Source organism: Rhincodon typus, unplaced genomic scaffold (genome assembly GCF_021869965.1).
Source record: "Rhincodon typus isolate 14 unplaced genomic scaffold, sRhiTyp1.1 hic_rhity00002739, whole genome shotgun sequence".
Classification (NCBI taxonomy): domain Eukaryota; kingdom Metazoa; phylum Chordata; class Chondrichthyes; order Orectolobiformes; family Rhincodontidae; genus Rhincodon; species Rhincodon typus.
This window is the reverse complement of record NW_025968377.1, coordinates 1,214-19,526: the sequence shown is the minus strand read 5'-3', so window position 1 is coordinate 19,526 and position 18,313 is coordinate 1,214. Positions and strand designations below refer to the sequence as shown.

Genomic DNA, 18,313 nt, shown 5'->3' with positions numbered 1-18,313 from the left:
CTAAGGAGATGCCGGGCTCGACGTGAGCCGGCGCGTCGACGCGCGTGGGCTCGACAGTTGTGGCTACTGCGATTGGGCGGTGCTCCTGTCCATCAAAGGCCGTCCGACGTACCCGCCTCCACCACGTCAGATACGATTGGGCGACGGGCCTGCCCATCAAAACCGCCCCGGACTCGCCCCCCGTTGTGCGAGCGTCGATTGGCCGGTGCGCCTGCCCATCAGTCCGGCCCGATGTACCCGCCCCCTCCTCCCACCTCTATCTCCTGGCAGAGAGAGGGGCTGAGTGCTCCAACCTGCTGCATCAGTATGTGCAGAGTGGAGTGGAGTGGAGAGAGACAGAGAGGAGCGGTGGCCACAATAGCTGATTTCTGCTGGATGTAGGTCCTTCGACGAGTTGGGTGAGTTAAATATGAATTGCAGGCTGTGGGCACAGGCCATGAAGGCACCATCTCTCAGGACAGACCTGCAGTGTCTCTTCTGCTGTGTCTGAAGAGAAAGGGTCACCGGGTTCGAAACGTTAACGCCCTTCGCAAATGCTGCCAGGACCTGCCCGAATTTCTTCTGAGGGTCATCTCTGTTTCTTTTTGCTTCAGATCTCCAACTTCCGCAGTTCTTTGTTTTATTACACTGCAATGTAATTTAATTATTACTCCAAAGGTGAAGTCGCCATAGTGTTACCAGACGAAAGGGCTAAGGACTAATGGTAGTCCAACCTGAGGGTCACCGCACCGTAGGCGATGCGGCAGGTTAAGGAGTGTCCTTCATGGTAACCTCAACCACTATGGGAATTCAACCCACGATGTTGGCACCAATCTACAAAACAATAAAATGCTGGGCTCTGTTAATGTTAACCCAGCACCTCTCCCCTTAGGAGGTGTGTGACATTGCTACTTTCAGTTCTTATTCCAGATTTTCAGCATTGGCAGTACTTTCCTTTTGCATTCGGAATTTTTATGGCATGGCACATGTTAAGCAATAAAACGCACATCGTTTGCTGTTTGCAGGAAGCTTTTGTGGTTGGTGGCCACTTGGAAATCTCAAAACAATGGAGATTAACTGACTTCGTTAGGTAAGTGTATTAGGGTTTGTGAGTGTTTTTTCCCCGTTTTTCTTAAGCTTGGAGAACAAGAATTAAAATTGGGGTGTCTCACACTAAATCCAGCAACTTTATTGAGAAATTTAAACAAAATGGTTTCAATTAAGTCATTCAGTTACCCTTTCAGATGGTCAATCTGAAGTGACTGTTGGCCACTCAGCAGTGATCTTTCACTCAGATTTCCTTACTTGAAACAGGCACAACTGTTCCCATTGACACTTGTCTTCTGTCTTTTTTTTCCTTGACTCTTGCTTAACAAATGGGTGTTTATTCCTCATCCCTAATTACCCTGAAGTCCAGTGGTGGTAATCCACTGTCTTGAACATTAGCATCCATCTGGTGCAATGTACCCATAGCACTATATTAAGAAGAGAACTTCTTTCAGATCTGCTATAATTGCCAAAAAACCGAAAGAACTGCGAATGCTGGCAATCAGAAACAAAAACTGAATTTGCTGGAAAAATTCAGCAGGTCTGGCAGCATCTGTGGAAAGAAGGCAAAGTTGATGTTTCGGGCCCAAGGACCCTTCTTCAGAACTCAAAGTTTCTTCAAAATTCAATTCTGAAGATTAGTCACTAGATTCGAAACGTTAACTCTGCTTTCTCTCCACAGATGCTACCAGACCTGCTGAGTGCTAACAGCAATTTCAGTTCTTTTCTGCTGCTGTTGCCTGTCTGTTTTCAATCTACCTCTGCCTGTTTCACCCAGTTTTGCTATAATTAACAGTTCTATTGAATTCACATTGTTTTATTTAATTCATCAGTGTTAACAAGCATCAATTGCACCTATTCAGTTTCTACATAACCATCACCACTATAAATGCATTGCGGTCTGTTAACCAGTTCCTTACAGATCACAGAACCAAGACTTGTAGATGGAGCTAAGATGCATATCAGCTGTGATTGAATAAATGCTGCAACAGGCTCGAAGGACTGAATAACCTTTTTGTTTTTATGAAAACAAAGCAATGGGCAAGATTTGCAGCTGTTATTTAACCCTGTTGTTGATTTTTGATAAATTGCTGCTTTTTATATTCATTCATGGCATGTGTGCATCGCTAGCTGGGCCAGCATTTATTACTCATCCCTAGTTATCTTTGAGTAGGTGGTGGTGAGCTCTCTTCTTGAACCGCTGCATCCATTTGTTAACATGATAGAATGTTTCAATCTGACAATGCTTAGAATGAATGAAGCAGATACCTTGAACTAGGTACATCTTTTCCAGTTTACAGACACGATTACACCTAGTCAGTTTAGTAACAGCCTGGGTATTTGACTACCCTGGACACTTGTATGATTTTTGTAGAACAATCTTCCTTCTGAGCAAATCTATTGTGGATTATTTGGTAGTTCACAGAAAAAAGTAATAATTTTTCCAAAGCTGGTCAATTATGTAATTTCAGCAGTGAAAACTGACTGTTTGACCTTGTTTGCTGGGATATTGGACTGATTAGCAAAGTTACTGTGACACATAACTTACAATTGGATTTTTTGCTTCAGTATTTAAAAGCAACAAGATTTCTTTTCGATTTCATAGAATTCTAGAGCACAGAAAGAAGTCATTTGATCCTTTCTCTCTATGTTGGCTGTTTGAAATTCCCTCCCACTGCTTTTTTTCTAGTGTCGGCTCTGGGTCAGTGGATAACTCTCCTGCCTCTGAGTCAAAAATCTGGGTTCAAGCCCCGCTCCAGGCTTGAGCACAAAGATCTAGGCTGATACTCCAGCGCACTACTGAGGAAGTGAGATGGTAGGAATGCTGTTTTTCAGACGAGATGCCAAGCTAAGGACTTATCTGTCCACTTGAGTGGATGTAAAAGATCCACAGCATCACTTTTTAAAAAGAGTGGAGTTGTTCAACTCAAAATCCTGACAAATAATCATCAACATCACAGAAACATTATTTGGTTATGATCACCTTGTTTGTGGGCGTTTACTGTGTCAATTTGGCTGGAAGGTACTTTGAAATTCCATGAAAAGCACTACTTAAGTGTAAGTCTTGAACCACAGCATCCATTTGCTAACACGATAGAATGTGTTTCAGTCTGATAATGCAGAGAGTGAATGAAGCAACACAGTGACTCTTTTAGTGCCCCTACCTCTGAGCCAGGAGCCCTGGATTCATGTTCCACCTGCTCCAGAGGTGTGTCGTAACATATCTGAACAAAATAAATCCAAAAATGCAAGTATTTTCTTTTATTCTTTCTTTCACTATGTCTTGATCAGTTTATTGGGAATAATGCTGTTTCTCTTCTAACTTTAATGTTGCGTTCCTGTTTGAGAAAGTGGTCTTTTTGAAGCAGTTTTGTTCAGTCGCAGAAGCACTTGAATCCAGGTACCCAGACACTCCCTCCCCACCAGGAGAAAAGTCCTGCCAATGCAAATACATCAGTTTGAGATTCAACCTGTGTCTCAGTGATTTACATGAGACTTAAATTAATTTTAATTCAATGATTACCAGTAGGAACACTGCAGCAGGTATCAGGCTGAGAAAAATAATTAATTCAAGATGTTGCTGCTCACAGACTTTAAGGTCGTATGTACCAGGTAGTTCACTTTGATCTTAATTTCTAAGTCTTGGTGCAAATCAAAATCTCCAAAGAACTGTGGAGAAAGACATGAAAGCTAGGGAACTTGGGGAAATAAGTTGTGATGTCATGAAAAGAGTCCACATTACAGAAGACGGGTTGCTGGACGTCTTACAACGCATAAAGGTAGATAAATCCCTGGGACCTGATCAAATTTAACCCAGGGAATCTACGGAAGAAATTGCGGGGCCCCTAGCATAGGTATTTATATTATTGACAGCCACAGCTGAGGTGTCGGAAGACTTAGAAGATGGCTAATGTGCCATTATTAAAGAAAGGCTGCAAGGAAAAACCAGGGAACTACAAACCAGTGAGCCTGACGTCAGTGGTGGGTAAGTTATTGGAGGGGATTCTGAGAGAAGGATTTACGTGCATTTGGAAAGGCAATGACAGATTAGGGATAGTCACCATGGCTTTGTGTGTGGGAAATTGTGTCTCTCAAACTGATTGAGTGTTTTGAAAAGGTGACCAAAAAGACAGATGAAGGCAGAGCCATAGATGTTGTCTACGTGGACTTTAGCAAAGTTCCGCATGGTAGATTGGTTAGTAAGGTTTAATCACATGAAATCCAGCAAGAGCTAGCCAACTGGATACAAAATTGGCTTGATGGTAGAAGACAGAGGGTGGTGGTAGAGGATTGTTGTTGAGGCTGGAGGCCTGTGACCAGTGGTGTGCCGCAAGGATCGGTGCTGGGTCCACTGTTGTTCATCATTTGTATAAACAATTTGTATGAGAATATAGGAGGTATGGTTAGCAAGTTTGAGGATGATACCAAAATTGGTGGTGTAGTGGACAGTGAAAAAGGTTATCTAAGAGTACAATGGGATCTTGATCAATTGAATTATTGGGCTGAGGAATGGCAGATGGCGTCTAATGCAGATAAATGTGAGATGTCATATTTTGCTAAGACAAACCAGGGCAGGACTTACATAGTTAGTAGTAGAGCCCCGGGGAGTGTTGTTGAACAGAGACACCTAGGGGTGCAAGTACATAGTTCTTTATAAGTGGTGTCACAGGTGGACAGAGTGGTGATGAAGGCACGCTTGCCTTCATCAGTCAGAGCACTGAGCACAGGAGTTGGGACATTATGTTATGGCTGTACAAGACATTGGTGAGGCCACATCTGAAGCGCTGTATACAATTCTGGTTAGCCTGCTGTAGGAATGATGTTATCAAACTGGAAAGGGTGCAAAAAAGATTTACAAGAATGTTGCTGGAACTGGAGGTTTTGATCTAGGATAGGCTGGGACAGTGCATAGGAGGCTGAGAGGTCACCTCACAGAGGTTTATAAAATCATGAGGAGCATAGATAAGGTGACTAGCCAAGGTTTTTTATCCCCAAGGTAGGGGATTCCAAAACCAGAGGTTTAAGGTGAGAGAGGAAAGCTTTCAAAGGGATCTAAGGGGCAACTTTTTCACACAGGGTGGTGCATAAATGGAATGAGCTGCCAGAGGACATGGTAAAGGCGGGTACAATTACAACATTTAAAAGACACTTGGAGAGGTACACGGAAAGGAAAGATTTAGATGGATATGGGCTGAACGCAGGCAAATGGGACTAGTCAAGTTTAGGAAACCTGGTCAGCAATGACGAGTTGGGTCTAAGGACATGTTTTCGTGCTGTGTGACTCTCATACTTTGAAGAAACACTGAAGGTTGATAGAGGGATGCAATAAGCATTATCCATGTAGAATCTAAGGAAGCCTTTAACAAGTACTTCATAAAAGGTTGACTGATGAAATCAAAGGTCATCAAATAGGAGAATTGGTTCTGGCTTGGATTTTAAAAAAAATGACAGGAAACACCAAGTACTGCAGATACTGGGTGTCTGAAATCTAAAAGAAATAATGTTCTGGAAATAGTCAGCTGGTCAGGAGGCATCAGTGAACGAGATGGAATTAATGTTTCAGGATTCTAACCTTCCATTAGAACACTTCAGGTCATGCTTAGTGATTATTTTTCAGACTGGAAGATGGTAGACAGTTATGTTCCCCAACCATTAGTGCCAGGACCACTTTTACTTTAATACATTGGGCCCTCCCTATTCATATGAGAAACTTTCCAGAAAAATCTAATGAATAGAGAAAGAACAAAAGAGAGGATTTATTTCCCATAGGAATAATAAATTAAATTTGAAAGTAAATGTGAAACAGCTGAATGAATCCAGAAAATGGTTCCCTAATAAAATAGAGATGTAAATTTGAAACAACAAATATCAGAGCAACAAATAGCATGGACCCCCTATATTACAATAAACACGGATTTTGGAATACGAGGTAAAATCTCAGAGGCCTTCGAGCATAGTTGTATCATCTCCATCTGAAGGCCAGAAGCCCTAGGTTCAAGTCCCACCTCTGGATTTACAAAAGAATATAAGAAATAGTCACAGGAATACGCCATTTGGCCCCTCAAGCCTATGCCACCATTCAACAAGATCATAGCTGATCTGCCCCAGGTGTCAACTCCTCTTGCGTGCCAATTTGTCAAAGCACATAATTCCTCGATATTTCAGGAAAAATCTTTAAATACTTCAGTGATCCAGCCTCCACAAATTTATGGAGTAGAGAACTACAGACTACCTTCTGAGGGAATAAATTCCTTTGTATCTCAGTTTTAAGTGAGTATCCCCTTATACTATAACTATGTCCCCTAGTTTGAGATTCCTCTACATGGAATGGAAATATGTTTGCAATATCTACGCTATCAAGCCTTACCAGAGTCAGATTATTAATCTGTAAATTCTTCCAATATTCCAGACACTAAGAGTTGGAGAGTTTCATATCCAGCCAGAACCATGTGGTAGTGACCGTGCACAACCTCTCCATGTTAAAAACTCTATGTGCAGGTTTGTGCCATGAGCAAGTGTCACCTTCACAAACAAGTAAAAGTTTGACACAAAACTTGGATGAGTGACATACAGTGAAGAAGTCAATGGTACAAATTAATTGCCACAGGACGTAGGCCAGTGGAATAGGCAGGCAAGTGATAGATGGCAATTGATAGTTTGAGGAGTCTGAGGCAATGGATTTTGGAAGGATGGGTAGGAAGAGGCCATATAGACTTAATTACACATTCTAAAGAATGTGCAGGGACAGAGCGACCTGGGATTGGAGGGGCGCGTAGATGTTTAGAGATGGTAGGACATACTGGCAAAGCATGTGGGATCTTGCTTCATAAGTAAAGACACCAGGTACAAAGGAAGGGCAGTTACTCTGGACCTTTACAAAGCTCTAGTTACTTGAAGCACTTCCTCCATTTCTGTTCAACATACTTTATGAACAATGTGAGGATACTTGAGAAAGTGCAGAGGAGATTTATCATAATGATTTCAGGGATGACAGATTTTAGTAACAAAAGTTGGAAAAATTGGCAGATGTTTTCCTTGGAGCAAAGGAGCCTGAAGATAGATCTAATATAGGTTTAAAAGGTGATGACAGGTTTAGATAAGGTAAAGAAAGACAAGCTGTTTTCATCTGCTGATAGGTTAAGTACAAAGGACACATTAAAGATTCTTAGTAAGAGTGCAGGGGGGTTTTAGGAAGAACTTTTTGACACAGCAAATAGCAACAGCCTGAAATGCACTGCTTATGATGGAGGTGGAAACAGGGACAATTAATGACTTCAAAAGGAAATTAGATGGGCACTTGTGGGAAATAAGCTGGTAATTATACGCATATAAAGTAGGGCAATAGAACTGACTGGATTGTCCAAGGAAAGCTGGTAGAGACTTGATACGATGAGTGGCCTTCTGTGCCATTATTGCTTTATGATTCTATGAATAAGACTTTAGAAATGTACTCTATACTTTAATATAGACCAAGTTGCACACAGCAAGCTTCCACAGTCCTGATGAAGGGAGTAAGCCTGAAACGTTGACATTTCTGCTCTTCTGATGCTGCCTGACCTGCAGTGTTCCTCCAGCTCCACTCTGTATTGAAAAGACCAGATGATCTGTTTTAGGTTTTGGTTGAGGGATAAGGCAGGAGACTGGGGATGACATCTTACTTTGCTTCAAAATAGTGCCCTACAATTGTTCACGTTCACTTATGAGGGCAAATTGAGGCCTCCATTTAGCATCTTATTCTGAAGGAAACCTCCTCTGTTGGTGTGGCATTTCTCCATACCCATTGGACTGTCAGGCTAAACTGTGTTTCTGGAGTGGGACTTCAAACAATGACCTCCTGTCTCAAAATGGGGAGTGCTAGCTACAATCAACACCACGGTAACTTTTACAATTCATTGCTATCTCTAAATGCTGATTTGTTCCCTCATACAGGTATTGTCACTGCCACAATGCTGACAAAGCCAATGGAGTCTTGATCAGGATTACCTACATTGAAGGAAATGTTGGGAGTGGGTGGCACCACAGATCGTATTCGTCATGTTGGGAACTCCAGAGGAATCTATCTTTCAGCCTCCGTACTGAGCAACCACTTTGGTGGGAAATGGACATCCAGGGATCTTTGCAGTGGACATTCTGTCAAAACTCTGCCAGGTTCACGTAATCAGAGGAGGCCATACACACTCCAGCATAGCAGAACCTACAGGGCCCAACCTCAGCCCTACCAGCTGACACTGCCACAAATTAACAACATCCTGAAAACCAACGAGTACAGCTTCAAGGTGCCAGAGTTTGACGGCAGGAACATCAGTTCAGTGCTGGCCTTCGACAGTAATCAGCTAGCTTCCAATGTCCCCATGGAGGACCGGCGCAGTGCGGCCAGCTGCCTGCAGAGCCGGGGGATGCTGCTGGGGGTGTTCGATGGCCATGCTGGCTGTGCCTGTGCTCAGGCTGTCAGTGAAAGGTTGCTGTATTACATTGCTGTGTCGTTGCTGCCTCGCAAGACCTTAATCGAGATAGAAGACGCGGTTGAAAACGAGCGACCGGTATCACCTATTTTGCACTGGCACAAGCATCCCAATGATTATGTGAGCAGGGAGGCAGGAAGGCTTTACTTCACCAGTTTAAGGACTTATTGGCAAGAACGCATTGACCTGGTGGATGAAGAAAATCTGGATACCAGTGCTGCTTTGAAACGTGCCTTCAAACGTCTGGACAGTGACATCTCTCTGGAAGCTCAGATTGGAGCAGGCAATCCGTTCACCAATTACACTGCACTTCGGGTAGCTCTGTCCGGCTCCACAGCTTGTGTCACACACATCGACGGCACTGACGTGCACGTGGCAAATGCTGGCGATAGCCGAGCAGTGCTGGGAGTCCAAAATCCTGACGGCTCCTGGTCGGCCCTGACACTGAGCGCCGATCACAATGCCCAGAATCCTGAGGAGATTCTGAGGGTCCAGTCAGAGCACCCCGCGTCGGAGGAGAAGACAGTCGTGAGGCACGACAGGCTGCTGGGCCTCCTGATGCCTTTCAGGGCGTTCGGAGACGTGAAGTTCAAGTGGAGCTTGGAGCTCCAGAAGCGAGTGCTGGAAAGCCGACCAGAGTTGCTGACAGGTGACGAGTTCTCCAGAAGCTACCCGGCCAACTACTACACTCCGCCTTACCTCACTGCCGAACCCGAAGTCACTCATCACAGGCTGCGGCCCCAGGACAAGTTCCTGATTCTGGCTACTGACGGCCTGTGGGACGTCATGCACAGGCAAAACGTGGTGCAGATTGTAGGGGAGCACCTCGCCAGTCTGCACTTCCAGCAGCCCATCTCTGCGGCAGGCTACAAGGTAACAGTGGGCCAGATGCACAGCCTGCTGCAGGAGAGGAAGGCTCGCGTGTCCTCAGCTTTCAAAGACCAGAATGTTGCCACCCATTTGATCCGCCATGCACTGGGCAGCAACGAGTTTGGCAGCATTGAGCACAGCCGCCTGTCGAAAATGCTCAGCTTGCCTGAGGAGATGGCCAGAATGTACAGGGATGATATAACAGTGGTGGTGGTGCAGTTGAATTCTCACCTCATTGGGGCATACAACAGAGCTGAAGCCAGCGTCGACTGAGAGCGCATTCTGCCTGCTACTGTATCGGAAACTGGAGACTGGTGCCACAAGGCAACAAAAATATTTTCAGTGATGATGATGTAATGCAAGGGAAGGAAATGACATGTTAAAGTTTCGCTCTTCACCTCCCTCCTGTCTCCATCCAACTTCGCCATTTACCCTGAGCAAAATGTATTTTAAGTGGCTCAAAGCCCTGGCATTTTTCAATTTTGTTACACACGCCAACTGTTCAACAACCTGCATTCCTCCAATTCTAGCCTATTCTGCTTCCATAGTTTTTAACTGCTCTGCCGCTGATGAACCTGGCTTCAGCTACCTATGCCTTGCTTTCTGGAATTCCCACCCTAAACCTGTCCAGCTGGTTAGTTCTATCTGACACGTTTCGGGCCTAGGCCCAAAACGTCAGCCTTCCTGATGCTGCTTGGCCTGCTGTGTTCATCCAGCTCTACACTTTGTTATCTCAGATTCTCCAGCATCTGCAGTTCCTGCTTTCTCTGGTTAGTTCTGTCTTCTCCTTTTGAGACTCCCCTTGAAACCAACACTTTGTCAAAAGCTTTCTGTCCATGTTCTACTATATAAGGTCAAATTTTGTTGCGAATTTTCCTGTGAAACACTTTGAGATGTTTAAGGTACTGGATAATTGCAATTGTTTTTTGCTTAATTGGAAATTAAATTTCTGGTATAGGTCCTTTGTGTAGGAATCCCAAGTTGGTCATTCTTTTATTCATTAAAATTAAAGTAGTATTTTTTTGATTCATGGGATGTGGACATCACTGACAATGTCAGGATTTATTGACCATCCAATTGCTATATTTCTTCTGTCCTCTTGTGAGACAGAATGTTGATTCCTTTTTTCATTTGAGGGACCTTAATAGAAAAACTGTACAGAAACTGTTCCCAATAGTTGATGGACCAGTGACCGGAAGGCTTAGATTTAAAGTTTTTTAAAAAAAAGACTGGCAGTGAAGATGAAGAGTTTTCTTTTCTTGAACACATTGTGGTTATGATCTGAAATGCACTTCCTGAAAGAACAGTGAAAGCAGATTCAAGAGCAAGTTTCAAAAGGGAAGTGGACACATCCTTAAAAGGAAACATTTGTTGAGCTGTAGGTAGTGGGACTATTTCTCTTTCAGAAAGCCAGTAACAGACATTGAGGTTAAAATGGTTTCCATCAGGCCACCCTCAGCGCACTCTTTTAGAGAAAAGAACTCCAATCTGTTCAATATTTCCTAACAGGTATAATCTCTCCATTTTACTATCATTCCATTAAATTTATTTTGCACCTTTCCAAAGTCACTGTAAAAATTGTACGATATGGAGACTAGACAAATTAGGAAAATGCCTTCAGGTATACAGGTCTTTCTATTTGTAGCTATAAGAGTAGGTCAGAGACTGGGAATTCTCAAACCTTCTGTCTCCCCAAAGCCTGTCATCTACGGGATGTGAGACAGGAGTGAGGGAACACTCCCCGTTTGCCTGGATGGGTGCAGCTCCAAAAACACTCAAGTAGCTTGCCACCATCCAGGACAAAGCAGCCCACTTGATGAACCACCTGCAACGTTTATTCCCTCTCCCACTCACACAGTGTCAGAAGTGTTGTTTTACAGCTACAAGATGGACTGCAGTAACTCACCAAGGCTGATCCTGCAACACCTTCCAAACCCATGATTTTTACTACCCAGAGGAACGAGGGCAACAGATGCATGGAAACACCACCATCTGCAAATTTCTTCACAAACCGTACATTATCCTGACTTGGAGTTATACTGCCATTCCTTCACATTTGCTGGGTCAAAATCCTGGAACTCAGAATCCATACAGTGCAGAAAGAGGCCATTCAGCCCACTGAGTCTGCATCAATCCTCTGAAGAGTATTCCTGTAACCCCGCATTTACCATGGCTAATCCTCTTAGCCTACACATCCCTGGACACTACAGGGAAACTTAGCATGGCTGAACCACCTAAACTACACACCTTTGGACTGTAGGAGGAAAGACATGCAGACATGGAAGAACATGTAAGCTCCACTCAGTCACCCAACGCTGGAATTGAATCCAGGTCTCTGGCACTGTGGAGCAGCAGTGCTAACCACTGTGCCATCATGTAGCCCACCCTCCCTAATAACATTGTGGGTGACCCTACATTAAATGGACTTCAGCAACACAAGGTGGTGGCTCACTGCATTCTCAAGGGCAACTAGGGATGGGCAATAAATGTTGTTCTAGCCAGCAATGACCACATCCTGTTCACAAAGAGCTGCGATCAATACAGAAAACACGTGGCAGGCCTTGACATTTTAGACTAGTGGTTGGACCTGGAAAGTCTTAGAAATTTAACCGCTTATAAACAAGTTTGGAATGAAGGGTGTGTTTGCAGCTGGTGGGGGCAAAAGCATTAAGAACAGACAGCAGAAGTGATTAAAGGACAAAATAGATAATGGGGAAAGGCAAAATGGAATCGTACTGGGGAAAGAAAAGAAGCAAAAAATGTGCACACAGGAGATGACAATGGCAGCCAGAGAGCCAGGACCAGCAAGTGCTGTCTGAAAAGAATTTCCTGATAAGAAAGCAAGATGCTGTCACATAATTGTAGATTGTTTCAAACAATGAAGCATTTAATATTATGTACTTGGTTTTGTAGCTTATAAAAAATTGAAATTGTTAAAGTACAATCATGAACTCCAATCTGTTTCTTTAGTTCCTTTAGATAAATTGTAATTATTTTTAAATAGTTCTTTTAATTACTAAGGCGCCTCCACTGCCTTGAACTGAATTGTCACTGGGATGAAGGATCCAATTATGTGAGTATTTGTTCACAGCTAAACTTCTATAATTTATTAATTTTACAAGCACTTTGTATTTATGTATTTTATTGATATTCATGGATGCGCAACATCCTAGAATCCCTGCACTGCTAACACTGGTTTCTAACAGTGCTGTCTAAAAATGTGGTTTTGAGTTATTTAAGTAGATGGGATAGATGGGAATGGCGGTACAGGTGCCAGGATATTGAAACACCAGAAGAGTAGGAACAGAAGTAGGCCATTCGGCCCATCGAGTCTGCTCTGTTATTCAATGAGATGATGGCTCATCTGATAATCCTCAACACTTTCTTTCCTTATCCCCATAATTCTCAATTCCCTCACTGTTTAAAACTCGGTCTATCTCAGTCTTGACTATACTTAATTACCTGGCCTCGACAGCCTTCTGCTGTGTAATTCATTATGTATTTGTTCTTCCATATATCCTCCCCACTTCGTGATCTCCAAAATTACACAAAGCAAAGTAATTACATCATTTGTGTTTGTCACTTCCCTTACTCTTTTCCTTCTAACAGGCCTGTTCAAACTGTTGCTATCCATTTTTATATTGCGAACTAGCTTCCTCTCATATTCTAATTTCTTTCTATTGATTAATCTTTTCTCTGCCATTCTTTATATTCTGTCCAATCTTTATAATTTTCCCTTTATAATTGGACTAACCGATTAACAGGTTGTCAGAATCCCTACAGTGTGGAAAGTGTTGCTCTAAGGAACTGTCTTAAAAGCATTCTATAAACTGGGGATGGATTTGATCTAAGGTTTTAAAAGAAGTCGTTGTGAGATAGTTTATGCTAAATAAAAACCGAAAGAACTGCAGATGCTTTAAATCAGAAACAATAACAAATTGCTGGAAAAGCTCAGCAGGTCTGGCAGCATCTGTGGAGAGAAATCAGTTAACTTTTCAGGTCGAGTGAACCTTTCTCAGAACTGATTCATGTTTTTCTTTCTGGGATAGTTTAATAATTGGTTTTAATTTTCCAAATTCATTAAACTTGAGTGAGGTTCCTTTATATTGGAAAATAGCTAATGTAACTCCTTTATTCACCAAGGGAGGGAAGCAGAAAGCAGAAAAATACAGGCCAGTTGGCTTAATATCTATCATAGGGAAAATGTTAGAAGCTATTAGTAAAGAAGTTATAACAACTGTTAAGTTTAAGGTAATCAGGCAGTACCAACATGGTTTTGACAAAGAGAAATTATATTTCACTCAATTATTGGAGTTCTTTAGAGAGAGAACTTGTGCTGTAGAGAAAGGGGAACCAGTGGATATACTGTACTTAGATTTCCAGAAGGCATTTAGTAAGGTGCCACATCAAGGATTATTGCAGAAAATAAAAGCTGAAGGTGTAGGGTGTAACATATTGGCATGAACAGAAGATTGGCTGGCTAAAAGGAAGCAAAGAAAGGGAATAAATGGGTCTTTTGCAGGCTGGCAGGATGTCATGTTTGCGCCACAGGGGTCGGTACTGCAGCCTCAACTCTTTACAATTAATATAAATGATTTGAATGAAGGGACCAAAGTTGTAAAGAGGATATCAGGAGCCTACAAAGGGTTGGTTAGTTCAGTTGGCTGGACGGTTAGTTTACGGTGCAACAGTTTGGGTTTAGTTTCCCCACTGACTGAAGTTACCATGAGGGACTCTCCTTCTCAACCTCTCCCTTTACCTGAGGAGTGGTGACCGTCAGGTTAAACCATCACCAGTGTTAAACCACTATTGATTAGTTTCTCGGCAATTTCATTGACTTCCCAATATATTTCCTTTCTGCTTGGTCTGGTCTCTTTGTTTTCAGACTACATGAGGTCAGTCACTTGAGCAAATACTGACAGATTCTCTTGGTATTTTCACTTGAATTATTTTTTTCAGACTCTCAATATTTTATGTTTAAACCATTTGTTTACTATTTTCCAGTTTATTTTTGTTTCATTTTACAATTCTCTGATCCAATACTGCAGCAATTCTCATTGGCATTGTAGGAAGTAAATGAGATGGTGGAGTGTTATTAATGAAGCAATACTGAACTGAACAAGTAAAATAATACAGCCACCTCCTAAAATCAGGGCAGCAGCACATAAACGTGGCTGATACTCCACTGCCAGACTGAAGGATTGCTGAATTGTGAGGTGCCATTTTTCAGGGGAGAAATTAGATCAAGGACCCACCTACCTGCTTCAGTGGATGAAAAGGAAGAAGCTTGAGAGCTATCTCTAGTCTTCTAGTCTTATGGGGTGCATGAGAGAAAGTTGAATTGAAGCCAAAGATCAGCCATGAGTGGATGGAATGGTCTACAGGCTTAGAATCATAAAATCCTTACAGTGTAGATAAAGACCATTTGGCCCATTGAGTCTACACTGACTCTCCGAAGAGCATTCCACCCATATTTCCGGACCACCCCCCCCCCCCCCCCATTATCTCTGTTACCTTGTGTTTCCCACGGCCAATCCACCTAACCTGTACATCTTTGGAGTGTGGGAGGAAAACGGAGCACCCGGAGGAAACCCATGCAGACACGGGGAGAATGTGTCAGATTAGAATCAAACCCGGTACCTAGTGCTGTGAAGCAGCAGTGCTAACCACCATGCCACCCCTAAAACTGCAGGAATGGCCGCATTTGTGGAAAGAAAGCAGAGTTAACATTCTGAAGAAGAGTCGATAGATCTAAAACTTTAACACTGCGGGACCTGCTGAGTTTTTCCAACAATTTCTGTTTTTGTTTATAATTTCCAGCATCCACAGTTCTTTAGTTTTTATTTTTGACTAAACAATTGAAATGGGATTTGAAAACTGCACCTGAACAGAGACTTGAACCCTGAACCCTCAGATTAAAAGCCTGATGTTCTACTGACTGAGCTTTATGGACTGAATAATACATTTGTGCTCCTACTTTTAAATTCTTACTACAAGACAATGCATCCATTCTAGCATTGTTTCATTCTTTCCTCAGCTATGTGCAGCCTTCTTAAAGTGCAGTGTTGCAGCCATGTCTGCATGTAGGAGGTGTTTGTTCTTCTGAACTGGTTAGAAGAGGAAGAAATGCTCGCAGGCCACAATCCTTGGGCCAGGCTTGATATACCTCCGGCATCCTTCCAGGTGAACAGAACATGGGCAGGGGGATGAGTGGGTCCAGATTCTTGCCCAAACTGTCTCATCCATTTACCCTCCTGCAATTTCTAAGGCGAGAGAAACTCCTTTATTAAAATATATTCTAAAACAAGAACTGCTTCCAACCATAACTGCTAGGTCAGAAAATAACAGAAGAAAATATAAAAGCTTTGTTTAAACAAAAACCACAAGGAATTGCACCTTTCTAATCATGTTTGGCAAAGTGTAAGATTCAGTGTTTTAAAAAAAAAGGTTATTCAAAGAAAAAGTTTAGTTCAACTTTCTCAGTTTTGTTGTAAAATCAATGCTGCGGAACTCGAAAGTAGAGTCAAAAATGTCAGCTTATAGTGAGAGGAATGTATTGATGTGGTAACATTGTATGTAGTCAATAAAGTCTTCAGTAAATAGAAGTGGTAAATGCCTTACAGATGTATTCATACAGTCAGATATTTATTCACAGTTGCTCAAGCTGTAATCACGTTTTTTTTTTTATTTCTGTCCTTTGAAAATGTGGAATTTAAGATTTAAGTTGAACTCAAAATAGGAGAGACAATCCCAAAATCATTTTCCTGACTTCACTGAAAGGTTATCAAGTATAATTTCAGCATGCCCAGACAAGACAAATAGGAAAATCTATCTATATAAACACCAAGAGTGTTTGTACATGTGAGTCTGTGTTTCACAGCATAAGGCTGTGTATGTGGCTCAGTCTCTGTTTCCGTCTGTGACTGTGTGTATTTCTGTGTGTATCTGTTTGTGTGTGCAAGTCTGTGTCCCTGTGTGTGTTGCATTTTCCTCTATCATCAAAGCTGTTGGAGGGAAAGAGTACAAGGTGATGTGGCTATGCCAAGTGTTAAATGGCTACAGAGCACAGCAGGGATGTGTTTTCATTTAGTTTTCAGGTGATAGGCTGAGAAACATATCCTGCCCATAACCCAAGTCCTTTTCCTCAAATTCCAATCTCAATTCTTTAAGAAGACTTAAGAGCCATACAGTGAAAAAGAGGCCCTTCAGCCCACTGAGTCCAACATATCTATGCTAATCCCACTTTCCAGCACTTGGCCCATAGTCTTGATAGTTATGACATTTCAAGTGCTCATCAATGTGCTTTTTAAAGTCTGTGAAGTTTCCCACCTCTACAGCCCTGTCGGAAAATGCATTCCAGATTCTCACCACCATCTAAGTGAAAAAAAAAGTCAAGTTCCCTCCAAACCTCCTCCCTTTCACATTAAATTATGTCCCTTTATATTGACCCTTCAACAAAGGGGAACAGCTGCTTTCTATCCACTTTGTCTTTACCTGCTAATATAGAGTCATACAGTTGTACAGTACGGAAACAGACCCTTTGGTCCAACTTGTCCATGCCAGCCAGATATCCTAAATTCATCTGATCCCATTTGCCAGTATTTGGCCCATATCCCTCTAAACCCTTTCTATTCATGTACTCATCAGATGCCTTTTAAATGTTGTAAGTGTACCAGCCTCCACCACTTCCTCTGGCAGCTCATTCCATACACACACCACCCTGTGTGTGGCAAAAGCTATCCCTTCAGTCCCTTCTAAATCTTTCCCCTCTCATCTTAAACCTATGCTCTCTAGTTTTGGACTATCCCTGGGGAAAAAAGACCGTGGCTATTCACCTTATCCATGGCCCTCATGATTTTATAAACCTCTTTAAGGTAATTTTCAGCAAGAGAGAATCTACTGATCACCCTTTGACATTGAATGGTATTATTATTGCTGAATGACCTACCATCAACACCCTTGAGGTTACCTTTGACAAGAGTCTGAACTGACTGTGTCTTACAAATATGATGGTGCAAAAGCAGGTCAGAGGTAGACAATCTGCAGGAAGTAAATCATCTACTGTCTTCCCCCTGCCTGTCCACAATCTATAAAGTACACATCAGCAGTGTGATGGAATGCCATCCATTAGCCTGGATGGGTGCAGCTAAACGATACACAGATCACCCAGAACAAAGCAGCACACTTAACTGACACCACACTCACCACCTTCAACAATCACTCCCTTCCTCACCAAGACACAGTAGCAGCAGTGTGTACTATATACAAGATACACTGCAGCAACTCGCCCAAGCTCTTTTAGCAGGACCTTCTGAACCTACAACCTCTACCATCTAGAAGGACAAAGGCTGCAAATACATGGGAATATCACCACCTGTAAATTCTGCTCCGAGCTACAAGCCATCCTGAATTGCTGTTGCTTATTATTTAAATGGAAAAAGACTGAAGAAAGCTCTAGAACAGTGGGATCTGAGAGTCCTCATCTATGAATCACAAAAAGCTAACATCCAAGTTCAGTGAGTAATGGGGACAACAAATGTTCATTTCAAATTAGGGAGGTTTTACTAAATCCATGTAAGGTACTAGTCAGACCATAGCTGGAATTTTGAGAATAGTTTTGGGCTCCTTATCTAAGGAAAGATATACTAGCATTGAAGGTAGTCTGGAGAAGGTTCACCAAGCTGATCACAGGAATGGTGGACTGTCTTAATGAACGAAGGTTGAGTAGACTGGGTATGTACTCATTGGAATTTAGAAGAATGAGAAGTAACCTTATTGAAACATACAAGATTCTTAGGGATAGTAGGAACTGCAGATACTGGAGAATCCGAGACAACAAGGTGCAGGGCTGGATGAACACAGCAGGCCAAGCAGCATCATAGGAGCAGAGAGGCAGACGTTTCGGGCCTAGACCCTTCATCAGAAATTGCACCTTGTTGTCTAAGATTCTTAGG

The 18,313-nt window shown here is 42.5% G+C and overlaps 1 protein-coding gene across 2 annotated transcripts; it reads left to right on the top strand.

Moving 5' to 3' along the window:
* Positions 1–249: 249 nt before the first annotated feature.
* On the top strand, positions 250–10,320 carry LOC109916893 (pyruvate dehydrogenase [acetyl-transferring]-phosphatase 1, mitochondrial-like). Of its 2 annotated transcripts, XM_048593377.1 has the most exons (3): positions 250–398; positions 1,005–1,069; positions 7,957–10,320. In XM_048593377.1, exon 3 carries the CDS (start codon positions 8,025–8,027, stop codon positions 9,630–9,632), a length of 1,608 nt encoding a protein of 535 aa, XP_048449334.1. In that variant the 5' UTR covers positions 250–398; positions 1,005–1,069; positions 7,957–8,024; the 3' UTR covers positions 9,633–10,320. The 2 variants fall into 2 exon arrangements, with proteins under 2 accessions (XP_048449334.1, XP_020372233.1); XM_020516644.2 differs by lacking the exon at positions 1,005–1,069.
* The last annotated feature ends 7,993 nt before the right edge of the window (positions 10,321–18,313 follow it).

Excerpts from the sequence above, each read along its gene's own strand:
- LOC109916893 (XM_020516644.2), top strand. The coding sequence starts at position 8,025 with ATGTTGGGAGTGGGTGGCACCACAGATCGTATTCGTCATGTTGGGAAC.